The following is a 19,581-nucleotide window of genomic DNA, read 5'->3' on the forward strand; positions in this document are numbered from 1 at the left end:
TTGGGAAGACAGGAAGAAACCAAAGCCGGCCACTTTGACTCTCCTTTTTGTCCCTTAAACCCTGTTTAGGACAGGGTTTCTCTGTGTAGCCCTGGTTATCCTAGAACTCACTCTGTAGACCAGGCTGGCCCACAGAGATCCTCTTGCCTCTGACTCCGAGTGCTGGGATTAAAGGTGTGCGCCACCTGGTGGGCTCTTCTGTCTTAACCGTCGAGGCCTGTCCTATGACAGCAACAGCTAGCAGGGTGTGACAGCAGCCACGGAAACAAAGGTAAGGATGAATGCGACTGAGCTCCCCTACCCACACCCCTGCCAATCCTGGCCCACCTGCTCAGGTCACAGTTGGGCTAACAGACCCCGGTGAGCCAGAAATGGGGTTAAGATTGGGTTTTGAGTCACTAGGAAGGGACTTTTAGGAACAAGAATCAAACCCCAAGGCCAGAACCAGGGACCGGGGCAAGAAGAAGGCAGCGTGAGGACTCCAGCTTCAGGTGTAAGCACTGGGGTTGCAGAAGCCACATCCCAAGGTTCCGCTGTGGCCAGGAACTCAGGACTCACCTTCATGACTGGCTGGGCAAAGTATCGGGCACTCCAGTCGCAGAACCCAGTCTGTATCGTGGCACACATGAAGCTTTTGTGTCCGGCAGCATCGTCTGCATCATCTGTGGTCTTGGGGTGTTTGCGAAAGAGCAGAATCAGGAGGAAACGCGTTAGTCTCATTGTTTCTATACCAATTTTAGCTTTGAGACAGGGTCTCACTATGTACCCAATCTGACTTGAAGTTCTGATCTTCCCGCCTCATCCAGTGGGCCTGGGACTCTTCTCCTTCTTACGCCTGAAAGGATGTCTAGTGCATGACAGCGGTCACGTGAACAGTACTGTGTTCTTCTCACGGGCAGTGTATAACAGTGGTCTTCCTACCCCAGAAGGATGTCTAATGCGTGACAGCGGTCACGTGAACAGTACTGTGCTCTTCTCACGGGCAGTGTATAACAGTGGTCTTCCTACCCCAGAAGGATGTCTAGTGCATGACAGCGGTCACGTGAACAGTACTGTGCTCTTCTCACGGGCAGTGTATAACAGTGGTCTTCCTACTCCAGCACTCTGAGTGTGTGGGACGGCTCTCAGCTGTGGCCCCTTCTTTATTCTCCAGATGGGCAAAGTGAGCCACGGCGCCCTCTACTGCTGAGCGACACCCTGAACGTTCCCCCTACTGCGCAGTGGCTGACAGGATGAGGCTCATCTCTGTGGCTCTCGGAGCCCGGGGCAGCAGCACATTCCTCTCTCCTGAACCATTCTTTTTTTTTTTTTTTTACAAACTTATGAACACCTAATTTTCGACAAGGGAGCTAAAGGTATACAATGGAAGAAGGAAAGCATCTTTAACAAATGGTGCTGGCATAACTGGATGTCAACCTGTAAAAAAATGAAAGTAGATCCATATCTATCACCATGCACAAAAATCAAGTCCAAATGGATTAAAGACATCAACATTAATCCGTCCACTTTGAACCTGATAGAAGAGAAAGTGGGAAGTAGTCTACAAGTTATAGGCACAGGAGGACTCTTCCTAAGTAGGACCCCAGCAGCACAGACAATAAGAGAAACAATGAATAAATGGGATCTACTGAAACTGAGAAGCTTCTGTAAAGCAAAGGACACTGTCAGTAGGACAAAAAGGCTGCCTTCTGACTGAGAGAAGATCTTCACCAACCCCTCATCAGACAAAGGTCTGATCTCCAAAATATACAAAGAACTCAAGAAACTAGGCACTGAACCATTCTTTCTAGTTAAGGGCAGAGTGTGTGCCGGCTTATGTAGAGTAATAGAATGCTTACAGAAAAAAAAAAAACAAAAAACAAAAAAAAAAACACCAAAAAAGCCATTCAGAACAAACACCGCAGAGCATTGGCCACACCAAGTGGAGACAGAATGCTATTTACCCACGAAGGGAGAAAAGTAAATTAACTCTACATGCCCATCGGGACTCATGGAGTGGTCCAGATGAGCCAACCTAGAAGGAGAAGGAGCTGCAGGAAGACCAGACCTGCAGACAGGGGGTGTTGGATCGGGATGCCATTGAGTCTCCAAGGGTCTCAAAGGCAGTAGCTGGCACAAAGCCACAGGGACAGAATGATCCCAAGCTAAGTAATTTCAGGAAAGCTAAGTTCTCAGCATCCTGTCCTGACACTGGGAGCTCACAGGGCATGAGGGGCTCAAAGCAGCTCATGTCTTCGTACCTGATCAGGGCCTTTGTCGAACATCTTCCGTGTTCGAGGAAACTGGTGGGAGTGAGGGGTGTACTGTGCCCCTGTGGGGCCTGCAGTACCAGGGCGGCTGGAGGGCAGGTCACGGCTGACAGTCTGCTTGGCCACATCATTGGTCAGGCTGCAGCTGCTGGTGCTAGATGCTGGCGGGGAGCCTCTGTGAAAGAGCAGACAGTGTTCTTTACTGAGATGAGATCCCAGGCCCTCTCCCCCGGAGCTGTCTCCACCAGGAATGTGCAACTGCCTGGCCTGCCACTGGCTGAGGCTGAGTAGGACTGGTCTTGCTGGATGCTCTCTGGCGTTCTTCACTGGACACAAATGAGCCGAGGCAGTGAGGACAAGATAACATAATTCACAGCTGGTGTGTCCAGTCAGTCACACCGTTTCCTGAGTAGAAACTGGCGTAGAGCCAACCCCGTTGCCCACCTACAGAGAACCCAGGTCCTCTGAGAAACTTCCAAAGGCCATAGAAACCAGGTGCCACTCAAGATTTCCTGTCACACTGTGTGCAAACAAAGTGCTCTTGGGGTAGGGAGGAAGTTTAGAAAGGGGCACTGTGTGCATGTGTGTTTAGGGAGGAGTGAGAGCGGAGGGAGGGTGGAGCGAGGTGGAGAAGTGCTAAGAGAGAAGGGAGAGGAAGGCAAGGGCCTGGCAGTGACGCATCAGCTGGGACCCCACCAGAGTGGAGGGGCTTGCCAAGCCACTTACCCAACTTGGTGGATGTGCATGCCCTTGTTAGTTGGGCTGGCTGGGGCCGACTGGGTGAGAGAGGATGTGTCGAGGATTCGCTGGGGCCGGGCATTCACGGTGGCCTACAGGAACAAAGGCGGAGTGACAAGGGAGGTCAGAAAGGAATGATCTATCTGAGGCTATCCTCTTCATATTCCTGGGAGAGCCATGGCTGCTTGGTGTAGCTTCTGAATGGAGAAAGCATTTGTCCTGTGGAGGAAAGCTCCCCAGGTGAGACCTAAGGTGACACCTAGGACAAAGTGCTGCTCTTTGAGTCTCCGTGGCTCAGGGCCGGGGAATAATCCCTGCAGAGAGCTCTAGGAGTGGAGCGGGAAGGTGCAAGGCTCCTTCCCTGCACCCAGGCCACCCTGGGCCAGTACTTAGCACCTGCCCACTCTGTGGGCCTCTCATCTCAGGGCCATGAGGTGGCCTAAGCAGGTGTACTGAGGGTCAGGAAGTGCTGCTGTCCAACTAGAGTGTTGAGTCACCAGACAGTCTGGATCTGTGGCTGCTGGACAGTTACCAATGTGGTCCATGAAAGTCAAGGGGATGGAGAGGTAGATGACACACGGAGTTTGTTTCTTCAAATCAAACCACTCCTGACTTGGTGGAACTGTCTTGAGCCCTCATCACAGGGTTGGGTGCAGCTTGGTGACTGAGCACAGACTTAGCATGCCACAGGAGACAACATCACCCTGTCGCATACTTCTTCCTTAATCCTCACATACTCTGAGGATGGACGTGTTTACTTCCATGGCAGGCAAGGACTAGGGAAAGGGCTGAGCTGGCAGAGTAGGGGTGAGGCAGGGTGGAGGGTAGATGGCCTGCTGATGGGGTAGCTGGCTCCACCCAGTCTTGGATGGCCACCCTGGACTTACAATCTAGGGGGTAGTGGTTCTCAACCTTCCAGAGGCTGCAACCCTTTCACACAGTTCCTCATGCCGCGGTGACCGTGTGGTGACCCCAGTTATAACACTTTTCACTGATACTTCACAGCTGTAACTCTGTTACAGACCATAGTGTAAATAGTTCTGGAGATCAGAGGTTTGCCAGAGAGGTCAAGACATGACCTGGGCTGTTCTTTCTATGCTTCAGGGACAGGTTACAGTCCTTTAAATGCGGCCCAGGGAGGGAAGATCCCACCAAGTTCCATGTACACCTCCCATAAACATTTTCACGGTCTGGACTTTGATGCAGGAAGCTTCCCAGCAGCCTGAGATGCAGCATTCAGGGCAGAGCTTTGGGTAGAGTTGGCAGGAGTGCCGACTGTGTGTCTGTCAACATTCATACTGAGCAGGCTGTATGGTTGGTGGGATCCACCCGCTCTTCAGAGAACTGGGACAGCTTCACAAAGAGCCAGCTGATGCTGTGACGGCTTTGACCAGAAGGAGCTCTGTTCTGGAGGTCACTGCTCAGGCCCAACATTTCTAAATGGTTCACTCATTATCAGGATCACTGTCCCCATAATACAGCCATCAGACAGGAAGTGTTTATACAGACAGCATCCTTCTCCCAGACAGTCCTTGGTGTTCTAATAGAAGTAGCAAACCAGAGCTGAAGGCCGTCTTTACATGAAGCACCTCACTGTTACACTGCCAGAGCACACACACACTTCGTGAACACTTGCTTGGTATGTAGCCTTCCCAGGCAACTCTACAGCATCCCTTCCCTGTCCCCTTGTGCTGTGGGACAGTGGTCTGTACCCTGTCAATTGTATTTCAATAAAATGCTGATTGGCCAAGTAGCTAGGCAGGAAGTAGAGGCGGGGCAGTGAGAATGCTAGGAAGAGGGAAGCGCAGTCTGTAGTTGTGACCTAGCGAAAGAGGAAGATGTGACTGCCTTGCCAAAAAAGATGCCAAGCCACGTGGCTAACACAGACAAGAATTATGGGCTAACGTAAGTTATAAGAATTAATTAGTAAGAAGCCGGAGCTACTAGGCCAATCAGTTTATGATTAATGTAAGCCTCTGTGTATTTCTCTAGGACTCAACGGCTGCAAGGACCGGGTAAGACAGAAACCTCGGTCAACACCCTAGCCTGACAGTCACATGGTTCCTTACTTAAGTCTGCAAGGGAAAGGAATTTAAGTGTAGACTCTGAGTTTAAAATGTGCCTTCTGAGAATGTCTAGAGAAACAGCAGGAGATGACAGGGACAGAGGCTTTAGGGCGTTTCTGAAAAGTCCATGGGGCTCTTCCCACCCATAACACAGGAATGGGTGCCACAGGAGCAAGAAAGGGAGCTAGGAGCCCATGGTTTCCAGGTTGGGCTGCTGCACTAGCCTGTCTCTACCCATGGCTACTGCCACAAGACTCACTTTGTATTATGTTCAGAACCCTGCAAGGCTTGCAGGGCTGGGTCAGGGCCGGGAGCTGTGGTGTCTGGTGGCTCACATGAACATTCTTTGGCTGCATCCATGAAGTTTATTCGTGTTTCCTCAGCACTGGCCATGGCAGGTGTGGGGCCAGGTGAGGAGTGTGAACAGAGCACCCCTTAGGGATGTGACTGTGAGGACTCAGAATGTTGGGCTGGAAAAGGCTTGGGGGACAGTCCTTTCTTCAGGGACCCTGTTATGCAGTGACTAACTGCCAGGCAAGTTTAACAGAATCCCTTCAGCTAGCTATAGAGTTTGGGCTTGGGACACAGACGAAAGTGAATGGCACACCGTGAGACAGGGAACCCGTCCTGACTGCGACTGTCACCAGGCATGCAATCTGCACAGAATCACTAGGACACGAACATACCATCCAGGAAAGGCTGAGCACCCATTCCCATCTGGGCACAGAGGATGAAGAGAGGCAGAGGGGAGAGGTAGAGGTGAGGTCACGGAGCCAAGTAGCTTTCAGAGACAAATGCTACTGGCTGCATTAACAATCAGGAAGCTAAATCTGAAGCTGGGGATGGAGATGGGAACTAGAGGTGCCCGAGCTTCCCCACTGCACCTGGGCTCCTGTCCTGGGACACCAGGAGCCAACCTCACCCACGGCTCAGCGCTGTCACAGCTGTCCAACTAGAATGTCACAAATATGCTGGAAGTCAGAGCCAGACACAGACGGGAACCTCAGAAACTTGGCAGTGAATGTCCCCACCAAGCCTCAGGGGTCTGAGACTGGCACTCCTGAACATGGCTGCCTGGCAAGGGCTCCTCGAGTGGCTGTGTGGCAGAGGGAAGCTGGGCGACGAGCACAGGTAGTCTCACTCTGCGCTCAGGCTGGCAAACTCATGGTTCTCCTCCTCCCACCCGAGAGGCTAGGGTACAGTTTAATAGAACAATGCTTTTACTTTTATTTGAGCTGTTTTTTGTGTCTCAGGCTGGCTTTGAACTTGCTAGCTAGCTGAGGATGACTTTAGACTTCTGACTCCCCACCCTCCGTTTCTCTAGTGCTGGGATGTTGGGTTTCCACAGCCTCCTAGTTGTATGTGGCTCTGGGGATAGACCTATGAATTTGGGCGTGCTAGATAAGCACCCCACTAAGAGCCACATCCCCAGTCCAGGGGAACTTTCCTTCAGGGGCTTCTGAATATGCCCCTCTGAGAATCAGTCTTCATCTGCTTGAGCTCTGACACTTTACCCTGGTTAAGGATTAGTGTTCGGTTTCCAGGGTGCATGGCCTGCACATGTCCTGCTGAAGGTGTGGCTCCTGGAGGGACCCAGAGGCTGTGTCACTACACCTTGGTGAGTTCACATGGTTTTGATTGGAGTTGCACCTCTGTTCTCTTCCATCCTTAGTACAGGAGAGCGCAGAGAAAAGGAGCGGATGGGGCCACGGATGGCTCCTTAGGGCATTACCTCCTCCTCCTACCTCTGCGTGGCTTCAGAGCTCCCAGAAGGAGAAACACGAATGTGAAATCAGGTTGTAGCTGTCAAGCAGTGTGGGTTCTTTCAAACATAGCTAGTAGCAGCTTCTATATTTGAATGTAGAATTCTAGGGGGCATTCCACAGTAATAAGGCTATTTTGACTCTGATGAGCAAAATTTGGCTTCAGAGTTAAATAATGCAAAATAGGTTCATTTCTTTAGGAAGTGAAACACAATCTCTTTAGCTTCTAGAGAAGCAGGCATCTTTTAAAATTAAAATTACGACACAAAAAAAGAATTTCCATAATGTTCCCAAATTCTTCAGTATTGCTTATTTTAAACACACACACACACACACACACACACACACGGCTGTGGTGCACCTCCAGCTGGTGGCTTGTGCACACTGGGATCTGTCACTGTAGCAGAACAGATACAGAGGCCAAACGCTGCTCTGCTGGGGTCTGGGCTTCCCCGCTGACCGCTGTCTTGAGAGTGCGAGGCTGTTTTCTAAGATGGCTACAGCTTGCTAATACGGCAGTTGGTAGCCAGGACGCACACTACTTTACAGTGGAGCGTATGGGCTACCAGCTCAGAGCTGCATTTATGAAACAACCCCAAGGTCAAGCCTAGGAGGTCCTTAAAAGATACTATTTAACAGCAAGGGTGTCTGTAGAACTGAACTTACAGGCGCGAAATTCAGTATCAGGCACCAAGATTACAGTGTTAATAATCCAGGCACAGTACCTATAAGGGCAAATCCATCAGCACACAGAGAAACGCTGATAGTTGAGTCCTGCCTGGCCATGACCCATACATGCCAGACACGGGCTCAACCTGGCAAAGTGTCCTCAGTGCAGGTCTCAAGCTGTACAGCTTGTGTAAGCATGGGCATGGTCAGGAAGCCGCCTCATATCTCCACAAGCACAGAATAAGCCACCAAACACCTCTGTGCCAGAAAACTGTAATGAGGGAAAGGCACTGCCTGTGAACTTTGACCATGAGCTACAGAGGCTTAATATCCACGAGAAGATATATGTATACATATATGAGAGACAGTTTCTCTATGTAAACTCGCTCTGCGGACTAGGCTGGCTTTGAACTTAGAGATCCGCCTGCCCCTGCCTCCTGAGTTCTGGAATTAAAAGCATGTACCACCATTGCCTGGCTTAAAAATAATTTTAAAGACCCAAGCTTGAGGGACCCACATAATAGAAAGGGAGAACCAGCTCCCATCGTCTGATCTCCCTAAGTGCTGTGGCATGGACACAGACACACAAGGACACACGCATGCACACACACCCCAAATAAAAATATAATAATGCATCATTATTATATGACCTGAAACCGTACTAGGCAGGAGATGCTAAAATGTACAAGGGAGTGGTAGGGACGACCTTCCCTAAGAAACAGCAGGCAGAAGAGCTCTTGCAGGGAGACCAGGGAAGTCCTTCCTCCAGCCAGACTCCCACCCTTCTCTCTTTCCCTTCTTGTTTCCTATTTTCCTCTTGCCTGAATTCTTTTGGCCTCAAACCATAGCACACAACAAATACATACTATAATAACTGTTTAATTTTCTATTAAACAATAATTTTATTTATTTAAAGCAATAATTTATTATTTAAACAATAATTTACTTTAATTTTTATTAAATGATAAAACCTGCAGTTTTTCATTAGGCCAGTAACTGGTACTGGCAGACTGGGTGGACTGTCCATTGAGGGTCGAGTCTCTACAGTGGATCACACATAATCAAGGAAGTGAGCTGGGCTGAAGCTCACGGTGAAAGGCGGAGCCAGGTTAGAAAGTGAGTGGGGCTACATCTCCCCTGGAGAAGGACAAGTTAGTCTGGACTGAATGAGTCAGGGTGCCCCAGGCTGGGCACACTCCATACTCTGGCACTAAGCCGGATTCACCGAGCTGAAAAGCAGTGAAATTTACCCCTGGACCAACAAGTCTATGCTTAGGATATCCATAAGTGTGACCTCAGCTTGAGTCTGAAACCCAGAATACACTCTGTGGTATTCACAGTGCTGCTTTAACAGAGGACAAGGCTGACCACTGCAGTCTCCTAAAGCTGGGCACAGGGAGGCTGTTACTATCACGTGTGATACGAGAAGGGGCTGAAAAGGCAGCAGCTGGATTCAGTGAGACAACTGTCAATCAGCCAAGGAGAAGGCAGGTGCATCTGTAGCCAAGTGAGCACGGTGAACAGAGCAGGGGAGGCTGCTGCAGGGACCCGCTAGGCCTCCAGGACAAGTCCCAGTATGACAGGGTCAGCTGAGGACTGACTACTAGGTAGGGTGGTGTTTCCTCTATGCTCCTTGCAACTTTTCTGCATGTTCAAAATTTTATGAAAAAGTTAAAGAAGTTTTTATTCATAATGAATGACTTCTAGTTTGTTCTACTTATGAGACCTGAACTGTCTAACTTAAATAAACAATTAGAAAAACACTAACAACTCTTTTCAGAAACTACATGTACAGTGGCCATGGATGCCTCTGAGTTGCAGAACAACTATCCCAGCTTATGGGGCAAGTGGCTTCCAGCCAGTACCGACCTGCAGAGCAGAGAAGGGGAACCCAGCCGAGCCCAGTAACCAACCAAGATCCAGAGAGGAGGTGAAGGAAAGAGAAAAGGGGACTTGCAGGGTAGAGTGCAGGGGAGAAGGGTGTTTCCAAGGCCACAAAGAAGGTCAGTGAGTGGGATGAGCACCCTCAAGGCTAGGGAAGAGCATGGGAAAGGATTAGGTCAAATCCCCAGGGCTGCTAAGAAGGAAAGGGAGGAAGCAATAATCCCCAAAGAAGACCATGCTTTTCTACTTGAGGAATGAGAACAAAAAACCCTAAACAGAAGAAGAAAGTAAAAGAACAAGAGCAGCTAAGTCAAGTGGGAAATAAAAACAGGACAGAAAAAAGCGAGCACAAGAGCCCAGAACTGGAGAAGGAGAGGATATGACTACAGATCACACAGACAAGGAGACCATGGAAAACAACGGCAGCATTTACATCTGAGGCTACACTGCAAGTAAAGTTCAGGATATATTACAAAGCTCTAAATTCAAAATGCTTGCTCAAAGTTCTACCTACCTACCTACCTACCTACCTACCTACCTACCTACCTACCTACCTGCCTATCATCCATCCATCCATCCATCCATCCATCCATCCATCGATATTTTTGTTTTGTTTTTTTTTCAAGATAGGGTTTCTCTGTGTAGCCCTGGTTGTCCTAGAACTTGATCTGTAGATCAGACTGGCCTCAAACTCAAGAGATTGGCCTGCCTCTGCCTCGCAAATGCTGAGATTAAAGGTGTGCGACTACCACCAGCTTCTATTTATTTTTTCAAGCTATGGCACAGGCCTGGGTGCCCTGGAGCTCCTTGTCTGACTGTTCACAACAGAAGCCCACACACAGAGCTTTAGTGACAATCTCTCAGCACGTACCTTGTAAGCAATGCTGTTGAGGACTTTCATGGCCAAATCAGAAACGTCTGGATAGGGATCAGCGGCTAGATGTAGTAAGACTCTCCAGATCTGAGTGTAGACACTATTAAAAGAAACTCCTAGGAAAGAGAAACAAGAGATTCCTTAGTAGCAAGTAGGTCCCCATGCATACAAAGGGTTGATGAGGTAGCTTGTTTTCTGAATACCCCATGCTGTCAAGAGGGAGCACTGGAGCTGGGGTTACAACAGCTTTCCCATTTGCTGCTCTGTTGATGGCTTCAGGTAAAGAGATGCTTGACCTGAGTTCAAGTCCCAGAAAACCATGTGGTAGAATGGAGAACTGACTTCCTCTGACTGCCACATGCATCTCTCTCTCTCTCTCTCTCTCTCTCTCTCTCTCACACACACACACACACACACACACACACACACACGAGATAAATGTCAAAAAAAATTCTAGCAGTAAACAGGTTTCATGACCCAGGTCTCATCTTTTGTTTTTCCCTTTTTTGGAAACAGGGTCTCACTACATATCTTGTATCTTGGCTGGCCTGGGACTTACTGTATAGATTAGGCTGACTTAGAATTTATAGAGAGCCACCTGCTTCTGTCTTTCATGTGCTGGGATTAAAGGCATTCACCACTATACCTGGCAGGCTACACCTTTCTTTTGGGTCTTTCTAAAGGACAATGGCTAAAAGCAGTTAGGGTCTGCACCTGGATGACTTGTGGGCTGGAGAAGACTGCCCAGTTCCCACGCATCTTTCCTCTCATGCTCTGGATTCCTAAATGACACCGTGGCCTGCAGTACAGCACACAGTTTATGTGGAATGCGAGGTTCTGTCCACAGCATACTCTACATGTACATTTGTTGGGCTCCACACTCCATATACCGGCACTGTTCTAAGTCCCTAGGCCACCTGTCTGTATTCTAGGGTAGGGGAGTGGATGGGAGACAGTCACAGACAGCGCCATCCTGTCTGTATTCTAGGGTAGGGGAGTGGATGGGAGACAGTCACAGACAGCGCCATCCTGTCTGTATTCTAGGGTAGGGGAGTGGATGGGAGACAGTCACAGACAGCGCCATCCTGTCTGTATTCTAGGGTAGGGGAGTGGATGGGAGACAGTCACAGACAGCGCCATCCTGTCTGTATTCTAGGGTAGGGGAGTGGATGGGAGACAGTCACAGACAGCGCCATCCTGTCTGTATTCTAGGGTAGGGGAGTGGATGGGAGACAGTCACAAACAGCGCCATCCTGTATTCTAGGGTGGATCTGAACAGTGTGCTTGCTGTAAAAGATGTTCTTATTCAGTATCAGCAAGAGAGATAGAAGGAAGGTTTCAAACAAGCCCTGACCCCATGTCTCTTGCTTAGCCAACTCTGCCAGAGGACACAGTGTCACTCAGTGAGAATGAGCTTCATGAAAACACTCAAGTTCAAAGTCATGAGGTGGACTGGGTGCATGACTTCAACACAGGTGTGCATCCGGATGACTGCTGGACCTACACCCACGTATCAGTGATTAATCAACCATTAATCCTGGGCTGTGGGAACCCTGAGCCATGGCAGTCATGAATATCCACTCACCAAGAGGCTGCAGAAGCCTCTCAGCTCCTGAACACATGGTTTGCCTGCTTAGGAGACTAAAATGTTACTGCCTATCACTGAAGGCCTGAGTCGTTAAGAAAGGCATTTCGAAAGTATTTAATTTTTAAAATGGGTATGTGTGTGTGTGCGCACGCACCTAGGGTATGTATATGTACCATGTGAATGCAAGAACTCACAGAGGTCAGAAGAGGCATCAGATTCCCTAGAACTGGAGTTACATGTGGTTGTGACCTGTTGTGTGGGTGCTGGGAATCGAACCCAGGTCTTATGCAAGAGTAGTAAGTACTCTTAACCATTAAGCTATGTATCAGCCTCTGAGACAGGAAACTCTTTAAGGTGACAGATCATGACTGCAGAGACAGAATGTCCTACAGGAGCATTGTGGGCATGGCACACACTCACAGACATGTACTCAGTAGTTCCTAAGACCTTCAGTATTGGCTCTGTTCACAGTTGTGGGTTCAACAGGAGCCAGGGAGGCATATGTGCAGGAGAACTAGGCCTGTGGTCAACAACATACAAGCCCACTAGCTTGGGCTGACCAGTGGCAGAAACAATCCAGTGAAAGCGGTCTGCTTGCTATAGGCTTTCTTATGTGGCCGTAGCTTAGAAGCGCAGATCCAAACAGACAGCAGGCTAGATTGACACCTAAAGCCTACGGAAACTAGTGCAGTCAGCCCGGGATTTCTCTGGGCAAACGCCCTCAGATCTGATTTCCAGCTCTGAGGTACGGGGTTGCCAGGCACCAATTGTATCTCTGTGCCTTTTTGAGAGGAGAAGAGGTGTACTCTAGAGAATGACATTCAAGAAGGAAAAGATGTCATGTGTTTTGCATGAAGCTTCACCTGAGAGAAACGGGGAACTGGCCCCCCTGATGGAGCTGCAGCCCCTCTCCAGCTGGCAGCAAGTGCTCACAGGGCCGCCTCGTCCTCCAGGGAGTGACACATCGGAAGCAGCTTCCTGCAAAGCTCAGCGGCCATGTGACACTGAGCTGTGAAGGATCGTGATGCTGATGGCAAACCTGTGTGACTCAGATGGCAGACCCAGTCACAGCCTGGGAAAGGGATGGGTAGAAGCAATGCCGGCAGCGGGAGGGGAGGGCAGGGCATGACAAATGAGGTTTCTACATCGCCCATCTGTCGGTTTAGTGACTGAACATGCAGACACAGCTGGAGTCCGTAAATTGAACAGGGTAGCAAGGCACAGGTGGGGTCCCATAGTCTTGGCCTCATGTGCTGGGCTGACAGATGCAGACTCCTGTGGGGGGTTGTTCAGAACCACGAACCATAGAACACTGCCAGAAAGGCCAAATAGTGTGCAGGACACAGAGGAAGGGAGACATTTGTAGATACTACAATTTAGTTAAAAACAACTTTTTCAATTACTGGGTTGACTTTGTAAATCTTGACTTCCACATAGTGCTGCTCAGGACACAACAGAGAGACAAACAACCTCCAAGCTTTACCACGGTGACTGTGGTGGAGAGTAAAGCCGTGATCGCAAACATCTTCCCTTGGTTTGCCAGGAGTGACTTTCTCTGGCTCCTGCCCTGTTTTAACATCTGTCACCCGCACACAGGGACCAGGCTCCATGGGGACTGTGGGACACCGGGTCCTGCCGCAGAGCAGAGCAGAGCAGGGTAGAGCAGGAGTGGCTGGGCCTGGCCCTACAGCTTGTCCCTCGCTGAACCCTGCAAGGCCAAGGAACCATTTTCATGTCTAGACTAGAAGTAATAAAAGACCGTGATGTTTCAGGATTGATTTTCAGGGCAATGGCCACAGCCTTCTGAACAGCAGAAATGGAGGGCCGTCTCTCCGAGCCAGTTTGTTGGTGAGAGGGGCTCCACTGGGCATGAGGCTGCAGTGTGACCTGAGAACGGCCATTCTGACAGTCTTCAGAAACGCAGGTCCAAGGCTAGAGTGATGGTGGTGGTACATGTGTGCGTGTCCTCTGCATGTGTGTGCCCCCTGCCCTGGTGCTTCAGAGCACATTCAGTGACATCTTCCCTCCAGAGACTACATGCTGGCTGGCTGGAGCCTTCGCAGGGGTTATGACAACCCATGGCACTGGCCCCCTGGAGTATTTTTGCATGACCCTTTTAGTTGACCCTTGGCTCCCAGTACAAGCCTCCAAGCTTTGCTTTAACCAAGGCTTTCCTGGAGAGAAGAATCAAATTCATAGGTCCTGGGCCTCCATTTAGAACCTGTGCAACTCCCTTGGTCACTTCACCCACAGAGCTGGGGACCAAAACAGGGCCTGTGTGTGCTTGGTGAGTGTGCTACCACTGAGCTACATTCCCAGAACTTGACTTTCTTCAGCAAGTCCCTGCTGGATCCCTTTCAGGAACCCTCTACCTTTCGGGGCAACCTCACTCCATCCCTGTTATGGGCTGGGATGTAAAATCTTAGTGCTTCCCGACTCTTTGACAAGGGGGAAACAGGGGAAAACAGGGAAACAGGCTAATGGCTGGCTGTCACCTTTGGGCTGACTGACCAGTATCACAGGGCCTGAGGGTCTTCAGGGTGGGAGACAGCTCACTCTGGGCTGCTGCCTCCTCCCTGGAGTCGTTCTGTCTCCTGCATTCTGAGAGAACCAGCAGCTTGGGATTTGGGCCCTGCCCCACCGAAGGCTCTAGGCTTAGGTTGCAGAGTTGCTGGCTCCCACAGGAACACACACAAGCAGGGCTCTTGGCTGCACTGAGGTGAGGGCAGCCCTGCAGGTCTGTGACTCCTCTGTCCTCACTTCAGTATCAGCTCTGCCTCGGATCTGTTGCCATGGTGATGCATTTTCAATACGCTATAAAATGTCACTGCTCAGCAGAGTTGTAAAAACCCTGGTCCTGTCCTCTGAGGCTCCCAGTGCCTTTGAAGTGAGACCATATTCCTTCCTCTCAAGCCTCCAGACTGAAATTCTTTTGGCACGTGTCCCTGATGAAGAAGGCAGAGTATACACAATGCCACTACCCTCCTTACTGGGGTTGGGGCTTTGGCAGGGAGTGAGGAGGGCATTTGTAAAAAGAGTTCAAAGTGGTGTGGGCCTGGGCTTTGTGCACGGTGGGCATTACTGCCAAGGGGTAAGGTGGGAGCTGTACAGTTGGTCCACTCTGTGCTGATCTGCTCCCATGGGTGGGCATCAGGGACACAGGGAACTAGGTGGATGGGGAGGACAGGCAAGGCTGCTCACTGTATACACATCAGCGAGAAACAGCTCTAGGGCCAGCAGGATGGCTAAGTCAGCAGAAAGTGCTTGAAGCTGAGTGCAAGCCCCAGAGTCTAGGTCAAAGTGGAAGGCGAGAACTGACCCCAGAAAGCTGTCCTGCTAGCTGCACACGTATGCCGTGGCCACCACCATAAACAGAGTCAGTAGTAATAAAATTTTTAAAGAAAAATATAGCTCTTCAGAAAGTTGATAATAAAAATGGCAGCCATGAGCCTCAATGCAGCCGGGTCAGGTATACCACAGAAACAACAGAGATCCTTTGCCAAGTAGGGACACTGCCCCACCAAGAGCTCTGAGCTCTGAGGAAGGAGAGCACAGAGCAGCAGGGGTGGCATCAAGTCTCACAGGGGCTAGGGTTAGCCCGGGGAGCACACTGCAGAGCTCCCCAGCTGAGATCCGCACTGAGGGCTCTCCAGCTCCTGGCTGGACTTTCCAGGAAGAGCAGCCTCGCTTGGCATGCAAGAACTTCCCATGGTTTACAGACAAGTGCACGGTGCAGTGTTGAGACCAAAGGTACAAGCATAGGGAAAGAGGGGCCCAGAAACAGGAAGAGAGACTATGAGGTCACCGGGATCCAGGTCATCAGGCCATGACTGACTGAGAACAACAGGAGTGGTGATGTTAAAGATCCACATGTGGGCTGGGCAGTGGTGGCGCACACCTTTAATCCCAGCACTCGGAGGCAGAAGCAGGGGGGATCTCTGTGAGTTCGGGGCCAGCCTAGTCTACAGAGTGAGTTCCAGGACAGGCTCCAAAGCTACAGAGAAACCCTGTCTCCAAAAACTAAAGAGCTGAGTGGAGTGAAGATCCGTGCTCCCTCTGCCTCTGCCCCAGGTCCTGCTGTGTCAGTGACCACAGGGCCAGACAACGTCACCCTGAGCACTCTGAGCAGAGTTAGGAGGGGAGCAGGACAGGGTATCTGGAAGGAAGCTGCTTTTGTGAGAACAGGTGTAAATGTATGCTCTAGGTTGCCATGGTTTTGAAAACCTCTTTTGCAATATTCAGAGAAAGGGGCTAAAGAGATTGCTGTTCTTTGGTTGAAATGAACGAAGAAATTGGCTTTAAACAGGCAAGGGTTCCAGTAATGGGATTCTGCAAGTTATGAATCTTAACCACGATGTAAGCTCTGAAGTCTCCATGTGCGTGTGTGCAGCACCACACTGAACAGGGACAAGGCTGGCAGGGAGAAGGTTACTGTTTTATTTCCTTCCTACACTATACTCACTTGGAAACTTCCCCCTCATGTGCATTCGTGTACCGTGGGTGTACCTGGTGCCTGCAGTGGCCAGAAGAGCGCATTAGATCCCTTGGAACTGGAGCTACAGACAGCTACAAGCCACTATGTGGGAGCTGGGAATCAAACTCACGTCCTCTGCAGGAGCACCCAGTGCTCTTAACTGCTGAGCCATCTCTCTAGCTGCACTGCTAAGCAATTTTCCAAGATTTGAATGGTATATAGATAAAACTTTTTACACACGCACACACACACACACACACGCACACGCGCACACACACGCACACACACACGCACACACCCCCCCCCCCCCCCCCCGTGTGAGGTGGTAGCACACACACACACACTTCTGAGAGGGTAGGCAGGAAAGGATGAAGCAGACATAGCTGGGCTCCTCTGTGGGAGCTGCTCTGCACCATCTGTTATGGCTCCCAACAAAACAGGATTCCTTAACCCTTCCATCTCCAAGATCAAATCTGAAGGCAAAGCTGCTATTCACTTATCAGAGAGCAAGAGGCAGGTTGAGCTGCCCCATGACAAGGCCCTGACTCCTAGCCCTTGAACCTAAGGAAGATTCCAGGTCCCCAGGCTATCCTGTGCATGTCACATAGGGTCTCAGCCAGATGAACTACAAGAGAAGTGTGGTCTGCTTAGGGCTTACAATTCAATTCCAGAGTCTGAGAATGAGCACAGGTGCATAGCAAGGAAACTCAGCAGCTGATTCTCATTTCCTTTGTGAAGTCAGTCAAGTCCAGATGTTACCATTTGTGGCAGAATGAGAACAATGGCCATTAAACCCCAGTTTCTACGCAGTGAAGAGTCAAGTTGCTAGTTGGTGGAGTTTTAGCAGGTGGGAATTGAGGTTGCTTCAGGGTGAGTGACACCCTCTGCTCTGACTTCCCACTTACTGTGAGGCTGCCCTGGGCACTGGGGCAGAGAACAGCACCCTTGGCTCTGCCCACCAGAAACCTGGTGCACCCCAGTTCATCTTTTGCTGGAGGGATGTCTTATCTGAGAGCCAGAGCTCCACACTGCCCGGGTCTAGCACACACGAGAAACTCAAAGAAAGGCAGATGGACTTGTCTGGCAGCTTTCCTGCCCGACAAAGCCAGCAAGCTCACAGATCCCTGGACCAGCCTGTAAAATATTCCATTGCAAAATGTTCTCCTCACTTCTTCAAGCTCCAGATAATTCCTATTCTTTCACATCCAATGGAGACAGTTTTGGTTTATTTATCTGACCAAATAAAGACGTGTGCTGTTTTGGGGTGGACCAAACCCTGGGCACGGAAAGACACACAGGCAGCAGGAAGAAGGGTAAGGATGGGAGGGACTCACCTATGAGGGAGTTGAGCGCCGAGTAGGAGCTCACACGCCGCATCTTGTCGATGGTCTCAAAGGACAGGATGTACTCCTCGTTCTCAGGGCTTCCCAAGGTGCTGCTGGCGCTACTGCTCGTGCTGAGGTTCCCAGGGGAGAAGGCCACTGAGCTGCCCGCTGGCCAGAATACGACAGGCAATAGGTCAGGGTCTGACTGAAATGTGAGCCTTCTTCACACTGGGCACACGCACATACAGACACCCGAGCATACTAATGGACATGTGTGTGCACAAACTGGTGGACTCCTGTCCCTGGAACAGCTCCCGAACAGTCAAGCCCTGGTACAACTGTAAAGTCTATATTGTGACCCTGACTGACCTTGGTGCTGAGCCAGGTCTTTGCTATGCCCATGTCTGACTCAGGAACAATTGGCCAGTTGTCATGGTGGCATACAGAACACCGGGGCCCATGTTCTGGAGGGCAGGGTCAAGGGGCACAGTAACATCTTAAGAGTAATGTCTGGTAGAACATGCTGACCCTTCCCACCCCCAATACTGGTTTCTGGCATCTTACACTCTTCCGTCAAGCTCAGATTCTGCAAGGACTTGTTCAGGTTCCTAGCTGTGGTGACAGCTCGGATATTCCCATATGAGCTCACTGAACGGAGTCTGGGGGTGCACGGGCTGTCTCGAACTGGGGTCAAGCTCCCCCCCTCTAGGAAAGAGAAAGAAAAGAAAGAGTTAGCAATAAGTTTCAGGATGGGGGCATGTGGATGCCTGCAGCCATGGCGACAGGAACAGTTGGTGTTACTGGTACAAGACTGAGTGTAGAAGGGCCTTCATGACACTCTCCTGACGTGCAGGACTCAGTGGGACAAAGGTACTATTTGTAGCCATGTAAGGGTTAAATCACAAGACAGCACGGACCAGAAGGGCAGTAGTAGCTGTGAGTCCATTCCAGGTATTTGGTGGCCTAGGCAGCATCACAGTGACGCCCAGTACCCTGGGCCCGGCAGCACCCCCAGCCTGCTGGCAGCTGCCCCTCCACCTTATTGGCTGCTTCCACCCAGCAAGCTCAGGCTCCAGCTCCTTCCCAACTGGCTGAAAGAACGAATGCTTTGGTATTGCTCACGATCTCGGCTGTGATCTGGAGGGAGGGTGATGAAAGAGGAACGTGGAAGATGACTGCATCCTCCAGCGAAAAGGACAAATGAGCTTCCTAATGTGACTCATGGAGACATGAAGCCAACAGCAACGTGCTGCAGTTACTCATCACAGGAAGACGGCTAATGTTCTTTTCAGCATGCCCCATGGCAGAGGTTGCCATCTTCCAAGATGTCCCCAAATTTAAATTCCAAGAAAGGTAAGAAGGAAGGAAGAGTAAGAGGGTCAGCATGGCCCTTCCCCTGCACCTGTCTTCTTCCAAAGGCCTGAGACAACAGGAGTACCAGGGACGACCCAAGCAGTACCAGAGAGCCATGCTCAGACCTGGCCCAACCCAGACCACTGACAGATTTGGTAAAGGCCAGGAAGGAGGTCCTGGGCTCCCTGTGAGCTATACCTGTGGCTGCGGGAGAAGGCAAGGGGTAGTTCTTTTCCTCTTCCATGAACTGCAGGGCCACAGTGCAGAAATTGCTCTCATATTGAACTACAAGGTGACTCAGAGCCACCACCAGCTCCTGTTGAGAGGGAGAAGGGACAATCATGTCTATGGCGGCAGGAAACTGGTGGGACAGCAAGTCTGAAACTAACCCTAATGTGACTCTAGGAAATGAGGGTCAGGGCAAGGCTCACTCGGCATCATGACCAGGAGGCGGAAGTCGAGGAAGCCTGGGGCTGTGAAGGCAGCAGACCAGTGGCTGTCAAGTGGTGTCCCCAGATGCCAGGTACACTTGCCCCAGTCTGCTCACTCATTGCTAGGCAGTAATTACCAACGCAAGGCTTTCTGAAGCCACAGTGTG

At 50.5% G+C, this 19,581-nt stretch overlaps 1 protein-coding gene across 2 annotated transcripts in view; it reads right to left on the bottom strand.

Annotated features, from left to right (window-relative positions):
* The window catches only part of Rptor (regulatory associated protein of MTOR complex 1), a 300,137-nt gene that overhangs the window by 20,277 nt on the left and 260,279 nt on the right, over positions 1-19,581 (bottom strand). For both annotated transcript variants that reach the window (XM_048429258.3, XM_048429259.3), the window contains exons 18-24: positions 19,182-19,299; positions 18,195-18,335; positions 17,640-17,798; positions 10,241-10,359; positions 2,976-3,079; positions 2,241-2,424; positions 559-669 (exon numbers count right to left, since the gene is read on the bottom strand). In XM_048429258.3, coding sequence (XP_048285215.1) covers positions 559-669; positions 2,241-2,424; positions 2,976-3,079; positions 10,241-10,359; positions 17,640-17,798; positions 18,195-18,335; positions 19,182-19,299 — 936 coding nt within the window. The remainder of the gene's footprint in view (positions 1-558; positions 670-2,240; positions 2,425-2,975; positions 3,080-10,240; positions 10,360-17,639; positions 17,799-18,194; positions 18,336-19,181; positions 19,300-19,581) is intronic.

The sequence above is a fragment of the Myodes glareolus genome, chromosome 9, assembly GCF_982192425.1.
Source record: "Myodes glareolus chromosome 9, mMyoGla1.1, whole genome shotgun sequence".
Classification (NCBI taxonomy): domain Eukaryota; kingdom Metazoa; phylum Chordata; class Mammalia; order Rodentia; family Cricetidae; genus Myodes; species Myodes glareolus.